At 38.4% G+C, this 24173-nt stretch overlaps 1 protein-coding gene across 1 annotated transcript in view; it reads left to right on the top strand.

Annotated features, from left to right (window-relative positions):
* The window catches only part of SLCO4C1 (solute carrier organic anion transporter family, member 4C1), a 140494-nt gene extending 116948 nt beyond the window's left edge, over positions 1-23546 (top strand). The window contains exons 10-16 of the mRNA XM_009891673.1: positions 2789-2942; positions 5440-5627; positions 7682-7746; positions 9581-9718; positions 10890-11002; positions 21733-21844; positions 23428-23546. Coding sequence (XP_009889975.1) covers positions 2789-2942; positions 5440-5627; positions 7682-7746; positions 9581-9718; positions 10890-11002; positions 21733-21844; positions 23428-23546 — 889 coding nt within the window. The remainder of the gene's footprint in view (positions 1-2788; positions 2943-5439; positions 5628-7681; positions 7747-9580; positions 9719-10889; positions 11003-21732; positions 21845-23427) is intronic.
* The last annotated feature ends 627 nt before the right edge of the window (positions 23547-24173 follow it).

Here is a 24173-nt window from a genome sequence, read left to right as displayed (position 1 = left end):
TTCATTTGTACTGCCTTTTCCAGAAGGTGTACAAAATGAATAAACCATATTTCATACACTGGTGGCTGGAGGGAGGGGAGGGGGCGGGGGGGGGCGGGAATCTTAAATCCCATCTTACCAGTCATTCTGATTCTATCTTTACAACTTGCTTTATCAATTGACAGTATACTCAAAGGCCCCTGTTGACATCTGACACTTAAAACAGGGCTCTGGTTCAGTATCTGAAAAAATGCTAGCTGTAAGATTACTGTGGACACATCAGAACCGTGAAAACTAGGATGCAGTCTTTGATTGCAGAAAGTTTGTAGTTACATATTTAGAAAATGAATCTGAATGTAGCAATTGAACACTGTATAGACAATAGTATGTGAACCTATCCATATTTCTATACCTATGTCGTATGATAACGAGCAGCTGACAAAAGGTACAGCTGAAATGATTTTTTTCTTGTCCTAAGTTAAATACAGTTAACTTGTCTTTAATAATTTTGTGTAACTTCAGCACTAATGTAGTTCAACTGTTGCTGAAGACCTCTTATCTACAGCAATCTGTAGTTAACCAATACTGAAATAACTCTCCACCCAATATCCATTATAAAAATGGTTCAGTTTTATCTAGTTCCCTGTTACATGTTGGATTATAGTTTGTTGGACATCTGACCTGCGTCAGAATGGTTAGTGACATTAGTATAGTACCAGTTGTGAGACGGCTTTCCATGAAGGAATGAGCAACTAAAATATGTAGTGGTAGCTTTAACAAACTTACAAGCTTCTGGGAGGATAGCCAAGTGTCTGACTCCTGCTTATGCTATTGAAAAATGCTTCTGAAAGAATAGATTATGAGAGTTCTCTGAGAGTTTACTTGGAAATTGATGCATATTCATTTTTGTGGAGTTTTTGAAGAAAACCTTCATGGAAAGCATTCTCTTTCTATTGAAAAATAGCCTGGAGTTTGGGGGGGGTGGGGTTGAAAGCTTTTTGTAAGTGTAGTACTAGAATCACATGAGTACAGGATCACTTTTGAGTTCATATGGTAATAAACAAATTATATGGTTTGTAGTAACTCTCTTTATTACTAAATTAGGCTCTAAGCAGAAGTATTGTGGTTTACTCCATCTAGTAAACACTTCAAAGAATTGTGTTAGCCAAATTCTTTTGCCCAATATTTCCTTGAAAACTTGTGGGAACAGAAATACGGTGACTATTTCTGTAGTTTTGTTCATTCCCACAACTCTCTGGGACTTACCATTTTGCTTTGAAAGAGTAAGCAACATATAGAGCTTTTAAAGACCATTTAATGGCCTCATCTGCTAGGCTTCTTTAGAGAAGTCATGTTAGAACAAGAAGTTCCATGTCATAGAGAACCTGTGTACACTGAACTCTATTTCTGCTGTATTTTAATGTTTTTCTCTGACTGCGCATAACTAAAGGTTCAGTCCCTCTTTGTAAGTCAGGGAAGTGAGACATTATCTGCACATGTAAACAGGACAAATGTTACCACTCAATTGATTAAATACTTCTAGGCTTGACATGCCTCATAGGCTGACAAGGCACTATGTGAACAGACCTATGATTAGTGAATTTGCTTCTGGTGCACTGTAGTGCTTTATGCCAGAGCAAACTAACTTTGATTCTTCTATGTATGAAGAAAGAGCTAATGTAACTTAGGAGGGTTTAGCTGTACTGCAACCAAATGAAGTATGTAGGTAGTTATGATGTCCCTAATATTCCATGTGCAGGTTGCATTCTATGTAAGTAGAATCAAGTAGCTTAATTCCTAGGTGAATTATTTCTCCTCTTAGTATTTGTGACCATCTTAAATTCTTTTGAAGAAATTGGCCTTTTAGGTAACAAACCTGAAACTTTCAGCTTACAGTACAATATGTAAACTACTGGCAGTGTCAGTATCCTGGTTTCAGCTGTCTGAGCTCTTAATCTGTGAAGCTTCTTTACTTATTAATGCACTACTATTAGAAAATCAAAGGGTGTTTTTATTCTCTACAATTATATCTTAAGAAGGTCCCCCTCAACATACCAAAATGATTTTTCATACTAATAATATAGTGGGGACTACTTCTAATACAACCGTATTATGGCCTATACTGGAAGTAAATGGCTAAATTGAGAGTAGTTATAGTAAGCAAGAGTTAAATTAAACTCTGGTCTTCATTAGTTGTTCCCTAAACAGCCAGAGAAATTCTTTTAGGTCCTTTTGGGTATGATAAGACTTTGTTTATATGTCATGGCACTCTGCATTTAGCATGTGCAGTCATCTTGTTGCTGGAACAATCTAGATGTCTGAATAGCAGTGTTAAAAATAGTAAAAATGCAGGGTTTCCAACTGGACTTGAATCCAAAACAGGGCAAAAACCTTGGCATATGTTCAGTAGAATAAACATCACCAAATACTGCTTTTAATCTTGTTGCTTTTTTCCTTAAAACTGTAAATTGAACAAATTCAAATGTATAAGTATGTGGGAGGGAGGAGGTGATATAAGAAAATAATTGGGTTGAGACACAGAATTTAGTTATCTGTTTTGTGAATGGAAGTTGGAGGAATAATCTATGTAAGGAATAATAGCACCAAAATAACCAGATATAGGATAAATGGTAATTCCCTCTAAAGTTGTAACTACTAGGAATATGGCTTATTTTTAAACAGTGAAGTGCATAAATCACCTGAATTGAATATTTTGGGATTTATTATCCTATAAATACTGCATTACCTATTTACATATCTGGTGTTTTTAAATTACTTTATTAAAAGTCTATTAACTTTTGCCTTTCAGAACAGGCATGCTGTACAACTTAACAGCGCCATGCAATGCTAACTGTGGATGCTTGCGCTCTATGTACTACCCAGTTTGTGGCAGAGATGAAGTCCAGTACTTTTCTCCCTGTTTTGCAGGATGTGCGTCACATGTTTTTAACAACATGAAAAAGGTACTTTATGCTACAGAGATAGCTGACATGGTCTGTTCTGTTTTCCTACAAAATGCCTTCTGTATCGAAAACAGTCTTCCCTTAGTATAACAGGAAGTCACAGTATTTCTGAATTGAAGTGGTACAAGAAAAACCGGTGTGGATTGGAAACACATGTTTAAGTAGGATGAATGTTGGTATGGTCAGAGTCTGATACTCTCTGACCAGGTGCTTTTACATATTCCACTTGTGGAGGGTGTAATGTTTAATATAAAATTTACTTACTTGATGACAGTTGATGTTACACAGGATTTATGGTTTAGCAGAGTGATACAAAATATGCTGGAAACGCAATACAAATGTAAGCTACACTTAGCAAACTATAGTGATTGCAATACACAGTTCAGTCGCAATACCAGTGTGATTCCCACTATCAGGCTCTATAAAATGCTCACCATCATTGAGAAGGCATATGTGGTTTGAAGCACGCTGAAGCTCAGTGCTCTCTTTGAAATTCTTCTACTAGTTGCCTGGCTTTTTATAGTCTGTGTTGAGCTGAGCCACATTCCCACCCATGCTCGTCTGCCTAACTTAGGGAGATGTTCACACTCTCTTAGTGAATGCAGGGAGAAACATTTACACTACCACTCGATCCACTCAATTGATATAGTTGTTTCTTTTCTGCGTAGCTTTCTTTGCAATAGCTGTGGTCACTCACAGCCTGCATTGTTCTGGGAGCTTCATGGGTACATCACCCTTTCCCATCTCCTCTAAATTGTCTTCCATTGTAGGGGTTTATTGATCAGTTGTCATCTTTACTTCTACTAACCTTTCTAATGCTGAACATTAAACCTGAACATACTTTAAATAGAATTGACAATCAGAAAAGTAGAAATCAGCAACTGCCTTGACATTAAAGTGCAGTTCTTGTCTAGATCTTATAAGCATAATGTAATATTTATTGCATGCATGGCAACCTGCTTCTGTGAGTTTCCAAACCTTGAATGCCAGTTGCCCCTGATGTAGGAATGGTAAGCCATGAAAGTGACTGGTTATTATCAAGCCTTCGCAGAACTGAAAGACTTTCAGTGCTTGTCTCTACTACTACAACAAACTTTTGAGCAGGGATGTGGTAGGAGTGTAGAAAGATCCTAAAGGTATGCAAGCTGAACCAGGGCGTGCCTGTGGGGACTTCTTATGCCAGAAAAGGACAATGGGAAATGAGAGGAGGTATTACCTAGAAGAAGTTGTAGGAGACTGAACTACTTCTTGCTGTTAAAACTTCACACTTCACTGATATTTTTTTTTCTTTGAAAACAAACTTGTGTGAATTTAAATGAAAAGCATAAAACTATTCCATTTGTTCACCTGCTTACAAAAGCAGTCCAACATTGCTTCTGTTCTTTCCTGATTAAGTCTTAAGAGTAGAGCTCACCTCTCTTCCTGTCAAGTACAGCACAGTGTGAAAACCAGCCTGTTTATAGCGAACGCTGTAAAGCTGGGTGATCTGGGACTTGACAACATCTCTGAAGAATGTGAACTGTTGTGGTTTCCAGTTTGTTCTGCTGCTGTCATAACTGTGTATGTATTATCTGAGCTTGAAGAATAAGGCTTGAGGAAATAGTGGCACAAGTCGATGTGAATCTAAAGAATGAACTCTGTTCAAGTTAACAGTTTTTATGAGGTTTTTTGGACTAAAACTTTTGAATTGTACAGAAATAATCAGCAGTTTTGGTTAATAAACTAGGTAACAGTTAATATTAGCTTACTTCAGTATTGGAAAAATGACTTTGAGAACTGTGTAAGATATCTTTTGCTGTAAGGGAACTGCAACTTTTGGCTGCCCTTTGTTCAGAAGTTGTACTTTGCAAATGAAACCAGTCTTATGGGGAAAGAGAAAAGGGACATTTCCTCCTTCCTCCATCCCTTGACACCCTTCATGGTGTTTACAACATTGTCAAAGAGGTAATTTGTTTGAAAATTATTTTGAAAATATTTTCAAATTTTTTTTATGCCTAAATATCCACAAAACCCCCTTGTTTTGAACATTGTATCTTGCCCTTTCTTAATTGTATACAGTAACTGGTGTTATCTTCACTCTATTTGTAATAAGATTTGAGTGAAAAAATTGGAATTTCAACAGTTGCCCTGTTGGTGTTTTTGTATAATGTTTTGTACTGCATGTGGTTGTGCCTCTAACTCTAAAATCTTCTTTAGTTTCAAGTTTTCTATGCTTGTATCCAAAAGCTTGCTCCACACACAAATGAGACTATCATTGTCTTTTTAGATCACAAAACCAAAAATAACTTTTGCTCTGGTGAGCTGTATCAGTCAAGTTCTGCGGAACCAGTTCTAAAAATGAGGGTTACAGTGTCATACGGTCATTAGGAAGTGGGCTTTTTCCCATAGTGTAAAGTCAAGAGTTTGTTCTTGTATCCAGTGTGATGCAGACCTAATGAACATCTGGCATATTAGTGTCATTCTTAGAGCTAAATTTTGTTTTATAAATTATTTGTAGATGTACCACAACTGTTCCTGTATTGGGAAACCAAAAAGAGAAAATGGTTCAGAAGACTTTTTCTATGAAGCTGTTCCTGGGAAATGTCCAACACAATGCAAATTTTTACCTTTATTCTTGACCTTCTTCTTTTTTACTGTTGTTTTTACATTTATGGCTGTTACTCCAACAACTGTGGCCATTCTCCGGTAAGTTTTTTGGGATGAGAAATAGGTAGCATTCTTGTGAAAACTCAGATCAGTGAAATACTCTAATTTGTTTTGCTTTGAAATGTGGACTTAAATCAATGTGCAAGGGATTTCCTGTTGTAGTACTTTGTGTGGTAAGCAGACAGTATTTGAAGCAGAGGACAGTCATACCACTGTTCACTATGTCTGTAATTACACTTGGTTAGGAGATACAATTTGAATCTATTAAAAAAAAAAAAAAAATCTTTCCTACTTGCAGAAATATCCATCTTTTATGGGAGCACTCCTGATTGTTTTAGTGAAAGCAAGAAGGAATAAATGTACCATGTACTTGGATGAAGAAAATATTCAGCTAGCCTGTGTATTGGTAGTGCCAGGATTTCAAATTGTACCAAGAAAAGAACAAGATAGCAATCAGTCTCATATTCTCAACCTTTGATTTCTCTCCTAGTTCAGAGATCTGACTTGCAAAATTGTAGTCTGTCAAAACCAGTAGACTACTTTTTGTATGATGTTGTATGTGTGGTAGTCATTAATATAAAACATGACAGTGTGTATGTGGCTGTTAACCAGTGGTTTGACTGTCTTTCAAATGCGTGAATGCTAGGTACGTTTTTTTCTTTGTTGGAACGTTGTCCTTATCCAAAAGTAGAGCTGTTTCACTTTGTGTTAAACTCTGATGTGTACCTCTAATACTTCTCTCTAGAAAATGTTCATCTTGCACAGGCGTACATGCACTATACACATGATGCTTTGGGAGGGTGTGGTTAGATGCTCTTTTTCCAGCCTTCTAGGCATGGGGTTGGGGAGAGGAATGATATGCTGCAACAGTGCTTTGTAGTAGCCTTCTGTCCAGGGTTGGTGTAAATCTGGAATTAACAGCTTGTCATATTAGTGTGGGGGCAGAATAATGTGAAGTGTTGTGTTATCTTCAAATCTGAGCTGACATAGTATTATTTAGATAATTTGATGCAATAACACTTGGAATTTTGCATCCTTGTACACTTCAACTGAGATGGTGAAACAGTTTTTGTGGAAGAGATGATTGTAGAGCTGTTTAAATGTGCAAACCCTAATTTAAATAGCTAAATGTGAGGTAAGTTCCTACAGTATACTCTGAAATATTTTCAGCAGGCGTATTAAACCTATGTGTTTGTGACAGTGTTCTAGTGCTAGAAATAACCACCCACACTATGCAAAACTAATTTTCCTTCCTCTACTTGCCTTTATGGGTAGGGGGATACTAACAGTGACTGCTGATGACTGCCTGTCTTGGATGTTTTTCTATGGCTAATCCTCACACCTACTCCAGAATGAGGGAATAACACCTGAATATTTAAATACTGTCTTTTTTAGTACTGACAGTGCTTCAATTATACAGTTTATTAAAGAAAACAGTGCAGAAATTAAATTGTGTAAATTAAGTTAGGCTATACTTAATCTTTATGGCAGTATCTTTAAGACACTGTCAGGATAAAATGTTTGTTGCTGGAGAAATATCTGAAATAAATGGGTAGGGGGTAAGGAGACAAATTCTCTAGTTACTAAATAAATACATTGATTTGTATAGCATAGGCCAGAACTGATTAATTGTAAGGTCAGGTGACTATATGTAAAGGTTATGAGAAATGCAACACCTTCTGCTTTGCTGAAGCCTAGTCTCAATTCATATATTGCTTCTTTATGAACAGTAGTTCAGCACTGCATCCTAGCACTGTCCTTTAACCCTTGGTTGTTCTGTGGAAAAAATGTTCAACAATGTATCAGGGTGTAAACTGTCAGCTGATAAACTAGCTTTTTACTTAAAATGTTTTGTTAAACTAGTTGAGTCTAAAATTTCTTGATGAGCTATTGGAGTTGCTTCTGTCTTTTGTCCGAACATCTCCTGAAGTTGTTTGGTTACTTGATTTGCACACTGGATTTCTAAAACCCTCTGCAATTAACAGGTTAGAACAGTATATTAAGACAAAGCATATTCTTTGAGGGACAAAGCAGGAAAATGGAACAGTTAGAACTTGTTTACCAAGTCTTTAAACTGCAAATCTTGTTTACAGGTGTGTACCAGATAAGCAGCGCTCATTTGCTCTTGGAGTACAGTCAGTGTTTCTACGACTACTGGGTATGACTCTTTTTGAAACACTTGCCTCTGAATAATCTACTTATTTGATATTTTCCTAGACTTAATGTATTAAGAAGCTTTCAGAGGAGCTTGAAGCAGCCTGTCATTGTCTTATAGAATACACTTGTTATAAGGCAGATGCCGTCTGGATTCAAATTCCTCTTTAAATAAGGCATGCGTACTCATTTTAGCCGTTCTTGTTCTTATCAGCACGAACAAAATAGAGGTAACCGTCATTCTTTCAGCAAAAGGCACCTGCTGTCACTCCTCCCAGAAGGAGGCCTATTCTGAAAGTTAAGATAGGAAAAAGCGGTGTAATAAACAGCTTCACGTAGTTAATATCTGAAGTTCCAGAAGTGACAATATCGTACAGTTGTATCCTTATTGGCCGTGCCAGTATATTTTAAAGTGGATAGGTGGAGTCTTTCCTCTTCTCCCTTCCCTTTCACTTCCTTTGACTAATTTTAGCCTTTATTGAAATTGTGGACACTTGTACATAAATAATTACTGAGTCTTTTATGTGGGAAATCTACTACTTAAATTCTAAATATGAGAATCTCCAGGATATGAGTAAGACAGGTGAATCACCTTAAATAAAACATAAAGCTAAATATAAGTATTCTCTGAACCACTCATATGAATTTTCTCAGGCATATTTTAAAACTCTTATTTTAGTTTTAGACACTTTTAAAATGGCATATGTAATTCAACACTGGGTCAAGGCTCAGATGCCGATTAGACTTTTATGTCAGTATTTAGTCTGCAGCCATTCCCTGCCATTCAAGATCACATATCTAGCAGTGTGAGTTCTGCTTTACTGTGCCCATTGGAACTCCAGTTAATCTAAGTCACTCTGCCAATAAAGCATAACAAGTGTAAACATCCTCACAGGTGGTAATTAGCTGGGAGGTAGTGGTAAGTGTTGTATGAGGGCTTCTCTGTTTCATTTTACTCAAAGTTAAGGTATCTGTGGCAGAGTCTTAACTCTTAACTTCACTGTGGAGCTGAGGGTAGGAGGACTCTTCTTCAGCCACAATCAGTACAGGCAGTGCAAAGGCAGCAACTAAAAGCATTACTACCAACAAGATGTTTATGCTGTAGACTTGAGAAATCACACAGGAATACTAGGCAGAAGAGCTGCTTGTTAGCTCAAGAACAGTTCATGCCTTAAGTAGGTTAGGTAGAGATGCAGTGATGTACCTGGAGTGCTTACTATAAAATAGGCTATACCTGGATGCAAAACACTTGTGCTGTATAAAGCACTGTTGTAACAAAAATCACACAAATCTAATACATTCTATGCAGGAATAACTTTAAACACTACTTATTTTACGTGAAGGTTTTCCTAGATACTTGGCTACGTCTGAGGGATGGAAAAAATATGTAGTTGAACGTATTAACATATTTGAGTTCTCTGCATTTGGAACAGGTTAGTGTATATGATCTGAGAAAAGGGACTTGCTTTCCTTCAGTTAATCCTGCTTCCTTCATTAGCTGCTTTCCCCCCTAATTTTAATCACATTTTTCTTTTCCAATGAAAACCGAGGAAGTTATGAGAATCTCAAGTCTTACAACAAACTTCTTGCTTGATAAAGTGAGGGCTGTATAGATAAACTTAACTGACACTCACACTCTGTGCATCCTACCTATTTATTGAGAGCAATGGAAGAGGCACACTTGCTATGTAATGTGATTCTGATTAAAATGTTGTTTAGAGTGTGGCTCTCCCATTTTATCTTCCTCACCAGCCTGGTGTTTCACTGTATGGTAATGCATACCAGGTAAGACTATTCCAAGTAAGTCAAGTGTTCTAATGTGTTACTGTGTTTTTTAGGTACTATTCCTGGACCAATTTTGTTTGGTGTTGCTATAGACAACAGTTGTACTCTGTGGGATATTAATGAATGTAAGACTAAAGGAGCCTGTTGGGTTTATGACAATGAAAGAATGGCCTATCTGCTGATGGGCATAAGTAAGTGACTTCTTCATAATAAGTACATGTACAAGGTAATAGGTATATTTGCCTTGATTGCTAGATGGGAATTACTTTAAAATAGAACCTTAAACTTTTATTTTTTAGCAGCAGTGTTTGTTTTGTTTTGTTTTTTTTTATAAAAAAACCCCACTTTATTCTTTTCATAAATAATGAAAAGCAAAATATCATGGAAGGAGCAAGACCATAATAAGTGGCTCTTAAAAATGACCTAGAAATCTTCTTTTAATAACAATAATACAAAATAGTTTTACTTTTTATTCTTTCTTCATTGTCACACTTCATTTGCTGAATTTTAAGGGATTGGCATGCATTTCAGTCTTACCTGGCTTGGTCTGTTGGCAGCTTAAGGTCTGAGGAGCTTTCTTCGTCTTGTCATATTTCAGTTCTTTTCCATAAATTAATATCAAGATCTTGAAAATATCTCTGAACACTAGTCAAAAAATTTCCCAACTTGTTTAACAATCTGTTCCCTTCAAGTGTGTGACGGTTGTATGTCTGGGGGAAGAAGGGCAGGCGAATCTTGCATCTGTGGTAACTGCTGCTGTCTTGTCTTCTAGCAACTGCGGTGCTTGCAGTGCATAAACTGAACTGCTAGCATCTAATCTTGAAACTGAAAAAGCAGGAGTCACAACTTAACGTTTCAGTATCTCTAAGGCCTGTTTGTTATAAAATACAGTCCCTGCTCTTTTATCCCCATTTCTTGCACCCCCAAGTTGCACAAACACCACTGTATACCAGTGATAAGTAAACCTTTTAAGGTAGCTGAAGAGCAAATACTTAACAGGTTTGTATGTGGGGAGCTTTATTTTGTGGCAAAGAGAATATTGATGCAATGAAGAACAGTACTGAAACAAGAAATATGGAAGACTTGCACTTCAGGGTAGACTGGAGTGAAGAAATACGGAACTGAAGTAATGGCAATAGCCGCTGCAAGCAAGAACTGGCAGGCAGGTGGGGGGTCTGAAGTCAGTTGGAACACTGCCTTTACCTGCCCTTTATAGTTCATGTAAAATACATTTAAATTGGCAGCATCCATTTGAAAGTGTTACAGTGTAATTCACCATGTGAAACTTTGTAAATGACTGAAATGCTCTTTTCTACTATTGAAGATGACCGCAACAAGGACTCTTCTATTCTTTGCGTTTAGGTGCTGCTTGCAAAATCATCACTATCATCTTTGTGGTCATGGCAGTATGTTTGTATAAGCCTCCACCAGCAAGTGCAGCCCTGTCACAAAAGGATTCAGAAGTGGTATCTGCTGTACGCACATAAATGATGAGCAAATCGGGAGGTTTTGAAAGAGGCGAATAAGAATAAGCACTGTTACAACACTTGTACCAAAGTTCTTGTACACCATTACCTAAATATAAAAGATCATAATCAGTTCTTGAACATCTTAAAATATTTGTGAATGTATAGCGTTCTCTAACTTGCTAAACATATTCTTTAGTAAAAAGTGACACTTAAATTTGCAGTCTAATTTATAATTTAAGTGAAACAAGGTAGAATACTCTGATCAAAAAAAAAAAAAAAACCACCATGAAAAATGAACCGAACTGGGCTGATTGTGAGCCCTGCGTCCCTCTGCTTACAAAGGAATACTGAAGTGAGACTGTAGTGGGAGAAAACAAGTAACTTGGTATATGAAAGGGAATGGTGGATGTTTAAAATGGACTTATTTTAATGTGCACATAATCTGGGCTAGTGCCTCAGTTGGGGATTTTAACTGTAGATACAATTGGGAATGTGCAAGTATGGATATGTATTAAAAATATTTTTACATGTTATCTTAAAGGCATAAGTTGACTTTTTAGTATTTGTAGAAAAATGTAAATAGTTATTACAGGATAGCTGGGTTTCTAACAGCAAAATACTTCTTAAATTAAATGCCTGAGTTTCTATCTGGAATATGTACAGAAGGTTGCTGTCCAACTGCTTTCTTTAAGCATTGTTAACATTTTTCTATAAAACTTGAAAATAAAACCTATTTTCTTACTACTTCTGTGTATGCTATGTCATTTTGAAATGACTGGGTTCTAGGCTCCTCAACTCCAAGACAGAAAATACTGAAAACTAGCAAAGAATATGTAGGCAAGCATCAAAAGTAGGAAAACATAGCTTTAGTTGTTCCTTTTGACTTATGCACTGCATGCTATTAAAACTGTATTTGTATAGCACAACAGACTTGCTATACAAATTAGCCACTCTTACTACATATGGAACTATATTCGCCTGCTATGGAAATATCATTCACTATTGACTGGAGATTATTAATGAGCCAAGATATCCTCTGCACTCGCCTTACTTTGTTAATGTAAACTCCCTTTCTGTTGCACTGGCTATGCATGTCACTCTCAGGTAGCCATGTGTGCCCTTCTTGTCTGGTTACATGGACTCTACACATTGACTGCCAAGATTTTTTTTAAACAAGTGCTACAGCAGAAGATTATGGCATATGCGTCATGTCTCACCTAATTCTTTAAATGCAGCAGTTAAACTAGGTAGAGGTTAAGTATACAACTCAAGAAGAGGATTCTCTGTAACTGTTTAGAAAGAACCATTCAGGAAATAAAGCAGAGTAGAGTATACCCCCTTGAAAGCACAAGACTTCATGGCTCTTGAGGCAGAGAAGGAAAGGGGTGGAATACAACAACTGAATTTATGCTCATCCTATTTATCTGAATGTCTCCTGATAACAGTTTCTTGATAAATGGGCTCATAGCAAGATGGGTAACTTCCCTTGAAAGAACTAAATGTTGATCTTCCATAAAGTTTGGGAATATGGCCTAAAACTCTGAATTCAGTTTCCAGTTCTAACATGGATTGTGTGGGGTGTAGCAAATCACTCAATTGCAGTAAAGACAAGCAGTATGTTAGCTAAATGGGTAAACTTGCTTCTCTTGTTCTGTGAGATCATAGTTTACAGTTTCTGCTGCTTAACAAGATTGCACAGATTACAAAACTTGTGGGGCAGAGCAACAGGAGCTTCCTCTTCTGAGGAAGTTATCAGCACTCTTAGTTGCACTCGTGTGGTTATTTGGGTGGAGAAGGAAGGAAGTATTGCCATTGTGTAAAATTACAGTTAATGCTGAAGGCTGTTGCAATTTATAATCTAGCCTATGACTTGTTAAAGACTACCCTTGGTAGGTTTAGGAGGAGCAGCACAGTGATTAGAAGAGAGAACAAATATTTAGAAGTAAGTTTGCCCATTTACCTTGTGTCATAGCAATGTTACATTAATAGATACAGCAGTAGATAGCGGAGGGCAGTAGATGTTGCGTCAAAGGTTTTACTGGGTAAAGGTAAACATCACAGACAAACTGAACAAATGTGTGTTAGCTATTTGGCCAGGGAGGGTGAATTAAAAACTGCCCAAATGTCTGGGCTCAGAGGGTCAAAGCACAAAGTCCAGTTTGAGTGAAGTCGCTAGGGCTGTACCCCATAGATCAGTACTAGGGCCAATCCAATTCAGCTTCTTCATCGATGACCTGAATGATGGGATAGATTGTGCTCTGGAGGAGTGGCTGGTAGAAGAGATGGTTGTGCTGCCACCCAGAGGGACCTTGGCAAGATGGAGAAATGGGCAAATGGGAAGCCTTATAAAGTTCAAAGGGAAATGCAAAGACCTGCACCCAGGAACAAATAAGCCCATGCACCAGTAACATGCAGGGGGGCACCCAGCTGGAAAGCAGCTCTTCAGAGAAGGTCCTTGGTTTCATGGTGGACAAGCTGATCACAAGGTGGCAAAAAAACTGTTCTGCAAAGAAGGCCAATAGTACCCTGGGCTGCACTAAGCAAAGCACTGCCAGCAGGTTGAGGGTGGTGGTCCTTCCCCTCTGCTCAGCACTGTTGAGAACACAGCTGGAGTGCTGGGTCTGGTGTTGGGATCTCCAGAACAAAAGCGTTACAGACATTCTAGAGGGGATGTGGTGGGGAGCTACAAAGATGATTAAGGGGCTGGAGTACCTTTCATACTGAGAAAGCTGGGGAAGCTCTCTTCAGCCAGGAGAAGCGAAGGCTCGGGGGAACTGAGCCTCGAAGAGGGGAAAGCCAGGCTGCTCTTATTAATGCCCAAAGGTAGGTCAGGTGCAAACAAGTGTAAAAGAAATTACTGAAAAAGCATCTTTCAGGTCTGAAAGTCTTCCAAAGGCTTGTGGGTTGAGTAGTATTTCACATTGGTAATTAATGATGGTGAAATACTTCCGTAGTCTTTTATTATGGTAGCAGAACATACAGTTATGATTTAACATATGAGTGGGGGTCTGGGGTGGGTTGTGTTTTTTTTTTTTCCCCCAGCAGGTGGCTCTATTTTTGCTAACAAAAGTAAATTGCAGGGTTTTGTTTTGTTTTTGTTTTTGTTTTTTGTTTGTTTGGTTTTGGTTGTTTTTTTTTTTTTTTTCCTGGAACATTATGGGTCTTTAGGGTGCAGAGCAGAAAATATGCAGCTTTTGCAAAAATATTTTGTAATGGAAGTGTTACCGGTGTCTTTTGTCTGCCCGATTTCTATTTTTGCAGTGGCAGAGACTTTGTTCTTATGGTAAATACATTAATATGCCTGTTTATGATTACTTTTCTTTTCATGACATGTCTGTGCAGCACTCTATACAACTCTATTTTTGTGGGGCTTCTTGTGTTTTTTTTTCCTCAGAGACAGAAATCCTCAGGCAACAATGTCGGTGTTAGATTAGAGAAGCCTTACAGAAGTGTGGAGGGAGCCAATTAATCTTATATCTCTGTAGTAAATGATGCAAAAAAGCTGGAATACGTTATTTGTGTGCTGCTCCCATGGCAAATAAACCCAGAAGAGTGAGTCTGCTATACAGAGGAGTCTTATGAATTTAGCCTGCCTACTACTGTGTATATGTTTCAAAATCTGTATAATGTGAGTGCTAGTAACTGGTTATAAAACACCCGGTCCTCTCCAGTCTACACAATACCTTAGTAAATGCACAAAAATGAAGTCCCTGGGGCACATACAAAGTTTTTTTCTGATCATTATTAATCTTTAAACATTCATATTGAATACGGGAATTTTTAGCATGAATTGGAGCTCTTGAGCAGAGGTGAAATATAAACCAGGAAAATAAAATCCAAGCTGAGTAGGGAGACTGTCATTCCCTCCAAATTATTCAGGAACTTGTAATAATGGCTGGGTTAACCTGAGACCTGTTTTTCCCCCAGTATTTTGCTCTGAGATTGTCTTTAAAGGAGCAAAGTGAGTGCTTAACTTGTTTGGAAATAAAACCAAAATCACGAAGTACGTTCAGTTGGTCTGAAGACAGTGAAGGTTTTGCTATTTATTTAAAGGGAGTCAGGGTGCTTAGACAGATTGCAAGATAATTGTTTAATGTTTGATGCACTTACCATATATCCAGCTGGAGGAAGATGGTGTCACAAAATTGAAACCTATAAACCTTTAAGAAATGACTGAGCTGTGACAGAAATGCAAGCTGGAGAGAGAAAATTAGTGCTTTTCAGAAGGTTTTTTCCTATGTAGTCATCTTTTAAAAATGTCTCACTTGTCATGATTTAATTGGCTAGATGTGGAGATTGGTTTCATAGATCAGGAAAAGCTTGCCAATTAATGCAAATCCACATCTCCACCTTCGTGCTTTGCTTTTCTCGGGCATCTGTTGCCATTCCTTCAAACCACAAACCGTCAGGCAACAGATAATGGAGTCTCCAAAACACTGAAGTAATTACCTGCAATAAGTGAACTGAAGCAGTTCCAGCAAGATATTGGCAAATAAACATACTAAAACAGCCATAACAGGAGACATGAAATGAGACAAAAGAAATGAAGGCTGCAAATGTGACACGTGGAAGGAAATTCATACAGGAGATGAAGAAGATTACATTGCTATTGTATTTCATGCTAGTCAAAGTGAATGACTTTCATTTGAAATGCTTTGTAAATCAATTATTTGTGCCTATGGGAACACAAGGACACAGTGGTTGATTGTATAGGGCATAAACTCCTGGAAAAAAAAACCTAGAAACAAATCAGGTTCTGTGTGCATGTTACAATATGTGGTAGGATAGCTAGAAGGGGAAAAAAAGATATATGCAATTTAAGGAAGTTTGCCTTTGTGATGCTGTAAAAATGATTTACTCTCTTGTAAGGCTGTGTCTTCCATGTGCATATGCCAGTCTAATTTCTGTGATTTTTGCTTACCAGGTAATATGTGAATATTTCCTTTCCAGCTAGCTGGGTTTGACTTTTAACAACATTCTCTTGAGTGTGGCTCCGCTTTACTTTGGGTGCCTCATCACTTGAAAAAACACTGCAATGGGGAATCTCTAACTTGACCTCCTAAGAAAACAAGACAAATTTGACCTGTTCTTGTCAGTTTGCTTCTTACTTAAGATTTCCTCTACATCCTCCTTGAGAATGTTTTGGCTGTGAATAAATCTGTACCAAATTTAACAGACCCAGAAGACACAAATATGTGAAACTTCCAGAAAAGTTCATCAGATTTCATCAGAATGGACAGCTGGGTGCCATCCACTGAAGAGTTATAACTCAGCCATTTACCCTTTTTCACAGCTAGAGGTCAGCCAGGCAATTGCATGTAAATCCGGAGAAGTAACTGCTGCTCATAGGTGCCCAGTGAGACAGCACTGGGAAGGCTGGGATCTGTGCTGAGGGTGTAGGACAAGTCCACAGGAAAACAGGCTTGGTTGATCCAATCTCATGGATCAACATCTTCCTAGTTGTAAAAACCTTTGCTTTCCTTTCACTTATAGTTTTTGTTTACTTTCTTGTGTGACTACATACCTCTCTGCTCTTGTCTTACTCTGATTCTTTCTCCAGAAAAAAGAATCTTGACAACCCTGTAAAAAACAACTTTATCCTTTTAAAATAGTTCCCTAAAATGTGGATAACAAAATGAAGTTTTCTGGTTTAAACTTGCAGTAACTAATACTGGGAGTAATCCAGGCAATTACTTTTATATTTAAAAATCTTCAAGCTTACACAAATTTTAGATTCACTTAGTTTTAATTCAAACAGGGCTCTGACTTCATACAGGTACCTTTTTTTTACCATTGCTTAGCACTTAATGTTGAAGAACTGTCTCTTGCACACCCTGTTCACCAGAATAGGTGGAAAAGGTCTTGCCTAGCGTTTTGACCATATGACTCTTTGTACAAATACTTAACCAATCTTTTGAAGTATCCATAGATTTCAAGCTGAGCGGATGCATAAATGTTTGTAAGGAAAGGGATATAAGCAACTCCGAGCTTCTGAGGCAGTGGCTTCTACCATGAAATGGTTTTCTTATCATGTTCATGCCTTCAGAAAAACACTCTCATTTAAAACACAAAGCCCATAGGAAAGGCAAAGCTATCAAAAACAATTGCAAAAGCTGTTATTAATTAATTAATTAATTAATTCAGTTCCTCTATCAGTAAGTCTTTCCTGCTTCATGGATCTCCCTGCATTTGTCAGTAGGACTTATTACAACCCTTTTGGGACACTTCTGTTTTCTCAAATCTTGTTATGGAAAGTCTACCTCAGAGTCTTTTGGAGTTAGAATTTTTTTATTGGTATATTACAAAAAGCACTCTTTGTCTTCTTACGGTCTTTGTTAATAAGCTGAAGTATATTGGTATTTTTTTTAAATACTGAAGCTACAGTCCAGAGAATAGTTAAATAGGTATTTTATTTAGCTTTTTTGTTATCTTTCATAATTGTGAGGCTATGTATGTGAAGGGAACTAACAAGTGCCTCAGCTTTGCTAAGTTTAAAAATTACCCAAGTTTAATGAAATAGTCAGGCAGTAAGGCATTGAAGATGTCTAAATGTCTAAGCCCAGTCAGTCTAAGAAGCTACTCAAGGGTTTTTTGTATGTTGTTACTTGGTCTCCCATGCAAACTTTGAAGTGCCTTACACAGGTCAAATTAACTGGAAGGGTATTGACTAATGCAATGAAAGTTTTCCTGTGTTATGTATCAGTCTGTTAATTTTTTTTTTTCAAAGGCATGCAAACTGAAAGAAAAGTTGAGAATATGTGCGAAAAGCAAACAATACATGTTTTCTGAGGTTTCCTGCATTACACTCAAACAACTCAGTGTTAAGTGGTCTACTGGAGAAAAACTGCTATCCAAACATGCTGCGCAAAAAAACTTCAAGTGCAACAGTCAATTTGCAGAAGACTAAGTAGGTAAGATGGGCAATAATTCAGCCAGTCAGTAGTAGATGCCAAGTATTTTGATTTTCTTTTTTTTCCCTTCGAACTTGTTCGGTGTGCATGCTGTGCTGAAGATGTACTTGATTTTAAAACATTTGTAAGTCAATTCAGAATCATGCTGTTCTAAACAAATTGCTATAATGGATTCATTTGGGATGATACAAATGTGTGGAATGCATAGTGTTGTTAAGTAACAGTTCCACTTACTAACCTGGTTCAGCTTTGCATTTCTTTGTATTCTTTGCTGTGCTACACAGTTGTGAGGTGTTTTTCTTTTCTGGTTTGGGTTTTTTGGTTTTGGGTAGGGTTTTTTTTGGGTTTTTTTTTTGTGCTACAGTGCTTGTGGCAGGTACAATGGCTGTTGCTGAAGGCTGTATGCATTAATTGAGAAAAAAACCCACTTTTTTTTCCCCTCCCCCTTTTAATTAAAATAACAAACATAAAACTGCTTGGAATAGCATGGGGACTTCTAACGAAAATTTCTGTAAAACTCAAAAACCATTATGAGCAGCTGCTATGATCACTGCGTGAAATATTTATGGAGATATCACTGCTGGGCCAGAAAGTGTATCACATAATGGGATGGCTTGATGTGCATGTTGAAGCCCTTAAGCTACAGAGCAACAGTTTGTTGACAATAATATGTGATGAAAATCAATGTGGACTGCATAAAATTTGATCTATTAACATCTGTCCTGAATGATAGAAGAAAGAAATAATTGTGTTAGCTACATACAAAAGCTACATAAATAATGGAGACTTGGAAACACATAGGTAAGTTTTAGCACATTATTACTTAATCAAAGTACTTAGTGGCTATAAAGATAAAAGTTGTTCAAGAACAGAATATGAACCAACGAAGAGGTCTATTCCCAGGATAATATAATTGAATGAACAGGGAAAAAGATCTATATGCATTTCAGTTAGGTGTTTTTATATTCAAGTAGCTTTATGCTAGTGGTGTTTCCTGCTCAGCTAGAATATATTGCTATATGCTATTGGTTAGTGAAGATTATTGTACCACAAAGTCAATTTCAGGAGAATCCTTAGAAGGAAGAGATAGAATCCTGCAGGCATAAATCTGGAAAAAACTTGTGCAATAGGTTGAGTGGACATTCTATATAAGCAAGTGAGTACCTTGCTTATATATAATTGCATATTAACAGGCCTTTTGGAACTTACTCTTCAATTTTGGTGTTTGGGGGAGCTTTTCTTTTTGAGCATTGTCTTATGATGGCATTTGATACTGAAATAAATGCATTTCAACATGACAACCCTTGTGTACATAATTGGCAATATTAAAGTTGGTATGGGCACAGTGATTAAGTTTGCCTCTTTCTGAAGAATTATAAAACTAAACTAGACTGACATCAGTGATCTAGTTAATTCTTCCATTTGTTGGTTTGTGTAGTTTGTTTATATTAGACAGTTGCTGCAAATATTGTGGGTTTTAAATCATCAGCAGAACGAGCTCACCTGCGCTCAATAGGGCTCAATGCTGTCGCTATGTGCTCTGTGGAAAAAGAGTGAAATTTTTTTAGACATGCAGTGAATAGGCTATAGTGTCTCATTTATAAGACTATTTTTTTAATAGATTCAGACTTACTTCGAATGGTATTTCATTCACCTGTGAACTCTGTAGCAGTTTGCATGGATTGCTTGCTGCATTCATTATATATTTTGTTGTCCTTCATGCTTGTATTGAAATGAATAAAGCAGAAGGTGATGGTTATTAGTTTTGTCTTGCAACTTTTTCACATGATTTATGTCAGATAAAATCTTTTTCTTTCATTCCCATTTTAAAATTTGATTTACAAAGTAGCAATATCTCACACATTCTATACAGAATTAGAAATGGGAAGCATTCATTACTTTTTGATGTAAAGAAGCAAAGCTATTAGAAAGATGTGTTGATTAAGTTTATTAGTATTTCCCTGAAATATAATGTCCTTTTAGCATACTGCATAAAGTCACTTGTAGATGGTAAGAGAATGTTATTAGGAGGCTAGTGTATTACATATTTTAACATGAGCATTGCTAGAAGGAGCTATGTGTTTCTTTGTGGAGACTCTTCAGAGTGTCCAGGGGACGCTCTGCTGAAAGTTTTCTGTCCGCAGCAATCAGAAAAATAAGACCATTTAATAAGATACCTGAAGGGACTGTCTATAGGTCCAACTGCAGTAAAATTTAGAGGTAGAAGCTCCAACATGGACAAATTTATCCAACATTTCAGTTCTTAAGCTTATTCAGGCAACTTAGGTGACTAGGAGTCACAGAATAATAGTACCATATAATGGTTTAGGCTGCGAACCCCCCTGCCATGGGCAGAGACACCTTACACTACACCAGGTTGCTCAGAGCCCCACAAAACCTAGCCTTGAACACTTCCAGGGATGGGGCATCAACAACTTCTCTGGGCAGCCTATTCCAGCATCTCACCATTGTCACAGTAAAGAATGTCTTCCTCATATCTAATCTAAATCTAACCTCTTTCAGTTTAAAACTGTTACCCCTTATCCTGTCACTACACTCCCTGATAAAAGGGTCCCTCCCCATCTGTCCCGTAGGCCCCCTTCAGATACTGGAAGGCTGCTATAAGGTCTCCCGGGAGCCTTCTCTTCTCCAGGCTGAACAACCCCAACTCCCTCAGCCTGTCTTCATAGGAGAGGTGCTCCAGACTTTGGATCATCTTTGTGTCCCTCCTCTGGACCTTCTCCAACAGGTCCATGGCCTTCTTATGTTGGGGGCTCCAGAGCTGGACGCAGGATCCCAGGTGGGGTCTGATGAGAGTGGGGTAGAGGGGCAGAATCACCTCCCTTGACCTGCTGGCCACACTTCTTTGGAGGCAGCCCAGGATAGAGTTGGCTTTCTGGGCTGTGAGCGCACATTGCCAGCTCATGCTGAGCTGGTTCTCATCAACCAACACCCCCAAGTCCTTCTCGGCGGGGCTGCTCTCAATCCATTCTCCCTCCAGCCTGTGTTTGTGCATGGGGTTGCCCTGATCCACGTGCAGGACCTTGCACTTGGCCTTGTATGTCATGAGGTTGGCACAGGCCCACTTCCCCAGCCTGTCCAGGTCCCTCTGGATGGCATCCCTTCCCTCCAGCATGTAGACTGCAACACGCAGCTCGGTGCCATCAGCAAACTTGCTCAGGGTGCACTCCATGCCAGCACCCATGTCACCAGCAAAGATGTTAAACAGTGCCAGTCCCAATACTGACACCTATGAATGGCACTCATCACTGGTCTCCACTTGAACATTGATGAGCAACTCTTGGAGTGCAGCCACCCAGCCATTTCTTTCTCCACCGAGTGGTCCATCCTTGGAATCCATGTCTCTCCAATTTGGAGACGTGAATGTTGTTTATGACAGTGTGAAATGCTTTGCGGAAGTACGGGTAGGTGATGTCATTTGCTCTTCCCTTATCCACCAACACTGTAATGATGTCATAGAAAGCAACTTAATTTATCAGGCACGATTTGCCCTTAGTGAAGCCTTGTTGGCTGTCATCAATCACCTCCTTATTTTCCGCGTGCCATAGCAGAGTTTCCAGGAGGATGCACACCATGATCTTGCTGGGCACAGAGGTGAGACTGACTGGCCTTAGTTCTCTGGTTCCTCCTTTTTTCCTTTTTTAAAAATGGTGGCTATGTTCCCCTTTTCTGGGTATGGGGAACTTCACCAGACTGCCATGACTTCTCAGATATGAAGGATAGTGGCTTAGCAACTTCATCCACCAGTTCCCTCAGGACATGTGAATGTATCTCGTCAAGTTCCATGGACTTGTGCACCTTCAGGTTCTTTGGATGGTCTCCAACTTGGTCTTCTCCTACAGTGGACGGTTCCTTATTGTCCCAGTCCCTGCCTTTGCCTTTTGCGACTTGGATGGTGTGACTAGAGCAATTGCCGGTGAAAACTGAGGCAAAAAAAGACAGGGACTACCACAGCCTTGTCCATGTCCTGGGTGACCAGATCTCCTGTTTACTTCCAGAAAGGGCCCACATTTTCCCTAGTCAGGGAATTCCTCAGGGGATCCTAAATGTCAACTTGCATTAAAAAGCAAAGCCTTCTGTGATTCCTCTGTGCCCTTTTAAGTGTGTATTTGCTGTTGTCACAGGAAGACATGTCTAGTTGTTCTTGAATGAGTAATTTTTTTCATAAAGGATATTAGGAGAGTAAGAGTAACTGAGGTAGATAAAATGGGGCTCTGAGGTCTCCTTCTTCCCCTCCCCCCATATGCTTCTAAATTATTGTATTAACTACACTCTAGTGACTACATGAGCTAACAATACAAGTATAAGCAGTTGCTGCTCTCTTAAAATTATGATCCTAATGGGAGTTTATTTCTTCAAGCAGCAAATTCATTTGCTGAGATCAGCATATTGGTAGCAGAAAATTAAAATGAAAGCAAAATTGTAACTGTCAGCGTCTGATGCAGAGCATTACACCAGTAACTATTAAATCTTATTGTTCTCTCTGCAGAGGGAAAGCGATGATTATGATGACTTTTTAACACTTCCAATTCGATCCTGTTGCAGAGCCTGTTTTTTAAAGAATTATGTGCCTGTACAAAACACCCTTTGCCTTCTACAATATTAACCTCAGATTCCTGGGTTTGTATTTTCCTGATGATTCTCACGGAGTGTTCTAGCCCTATGAAGCTTCTTACAATCTTAGGTTTATTTTTTTCACAGTCTAAAAAGGAGTCAAAGCTAAAACATGCCATATGAGCTGCACCATGCTAGAAAGGTTTTCTGCCTTTTTTCCTAGACAGATTAAAATGTTATTGTAATATTGTACAGTTCAGCAGTGACCCAGTAGCAAAAGTCTTGATAGGCGCTTCATGCAGTACTGGTGTCCACAGACCCAGAATGAAGGTGAGCATCTGTCGGGCACAGAGTGTGTGTGGGCTCCAAATGGCTCTTGAGAAGCTGTGGAAGGTGTCACACACTGATACTGCATGCTTGGCAAGGATTCAAGGTTTGGTTTGCTGCATTAGTAGCGGAAACTGGCAGGTTGAATTTTTCAAGGGTCCAAGTCCTGTGCTGCACTGTATTTTTTTACATAATAATGAACTTAGTTTTAGAGAAAATAAATCTTTCAGAATGCTGGGTACCTAGTTAGCCTATTTCAAGTCTTGGTACAACAGATAGAAAACTTATCTTTTCTTAAATTGTGAGTCTTAGAGAATGTGACTGAGCACTGGAAATATATGCTAAAAGCTAAAATAAATCTGCTGGTAACAGGCTATGAACACCTTTCATAGGGTTCTATACCTTTTTGTATTTAGAGATGCATCCCATTAAAGTGATTGTTGTGGTTGCACTAATAGGCCTTAAGCTGACAAGAAAGTACAAATCTGTAGCTGTTCCTGCCATGCTCAAAAGAGTGATATGAGCCACTCCATCCTTTATGTGCACTGGTTGAGGTTTTTGCCTCTTACTTTGTTCTTCAGTCTTATATCTTTTATAATCTCCTGATTTTATCTTCAGGATACTGCAAATACAATCAAGTTAACGAATGGCTAGAGCGACCTCTGGGTACTATGGAAGTATTTTTGCTTGGTGTTAGGCTTTACTGTGAAACAATTGCAGATAGGTTAGAGAAATGAATCATAGAATCATAGAATCATAGAATGGTTTAGGTTGGAAAGGACCTTGAAGGTCATTGAGTTCTAACCCCCCTGCCATGGGCAGGGACACCTCCAACTAGACCAGGTTGCCCAAGGCCATGTCCAGCCTGGCCTTGAACACCTCCAGGGATGGGGCCTCAACAACTTCCCTGGGCAACCTGTTCCAGTGCCTTACCACCCTCCTAGTGAAAAATTTCTTCCTAATGTTTAATCTAAACCTGCCATCTTCCCGTTTATATCCATTCCCCCTCACCCTGTCACTACATGCCCTACTAAAAAATCCTTCACCAGCTCTCCTAGGATATGGTCTTGTTTGTAATGTGTTTTTTCTAACCAAGCTCATTAATGGCTATCTTAATTCATGGATGATTTAAGCCATCCCATGAGAAATAATTTTATACTTTTGAATGCAGACCAGTTCATAGTATCTGCATTGTACAGTAGATAACACTGGGCTTCTACGTCACAAGACAAAGTTAGAGGAGAGGTGTGTTTTTTGATTGGCGATTCTTTCCATTCTTCGGTGCAACCTGCCCAGTCATATCATGATGCTCCACTTGTGGAAATATTATCCAGGCTTTCAACACCACTGGGAGTAGCCATGGG

The sequence above is a fragment of the Charadrius vociferus genome, unplaced genomic scaffold (assembly GCF_000708025.1).
Source record: "Charadrius vociferus isolate BGI_N301 unplaced genomic scaffold, ASM70802v2 scaffold609, whole genome shotgun sequence".
NCBI classification, from domain to species: Eukaryota; Metazoa; Chordata; class Aves; order Charadriiformes; family Charadriidae; genus Charadrius; species Charadrius vociferus.
Note: the sequence above shows the minus strand (reverse complement) of the source record. Positions and strands in the feature narration are given on the sequence as shown.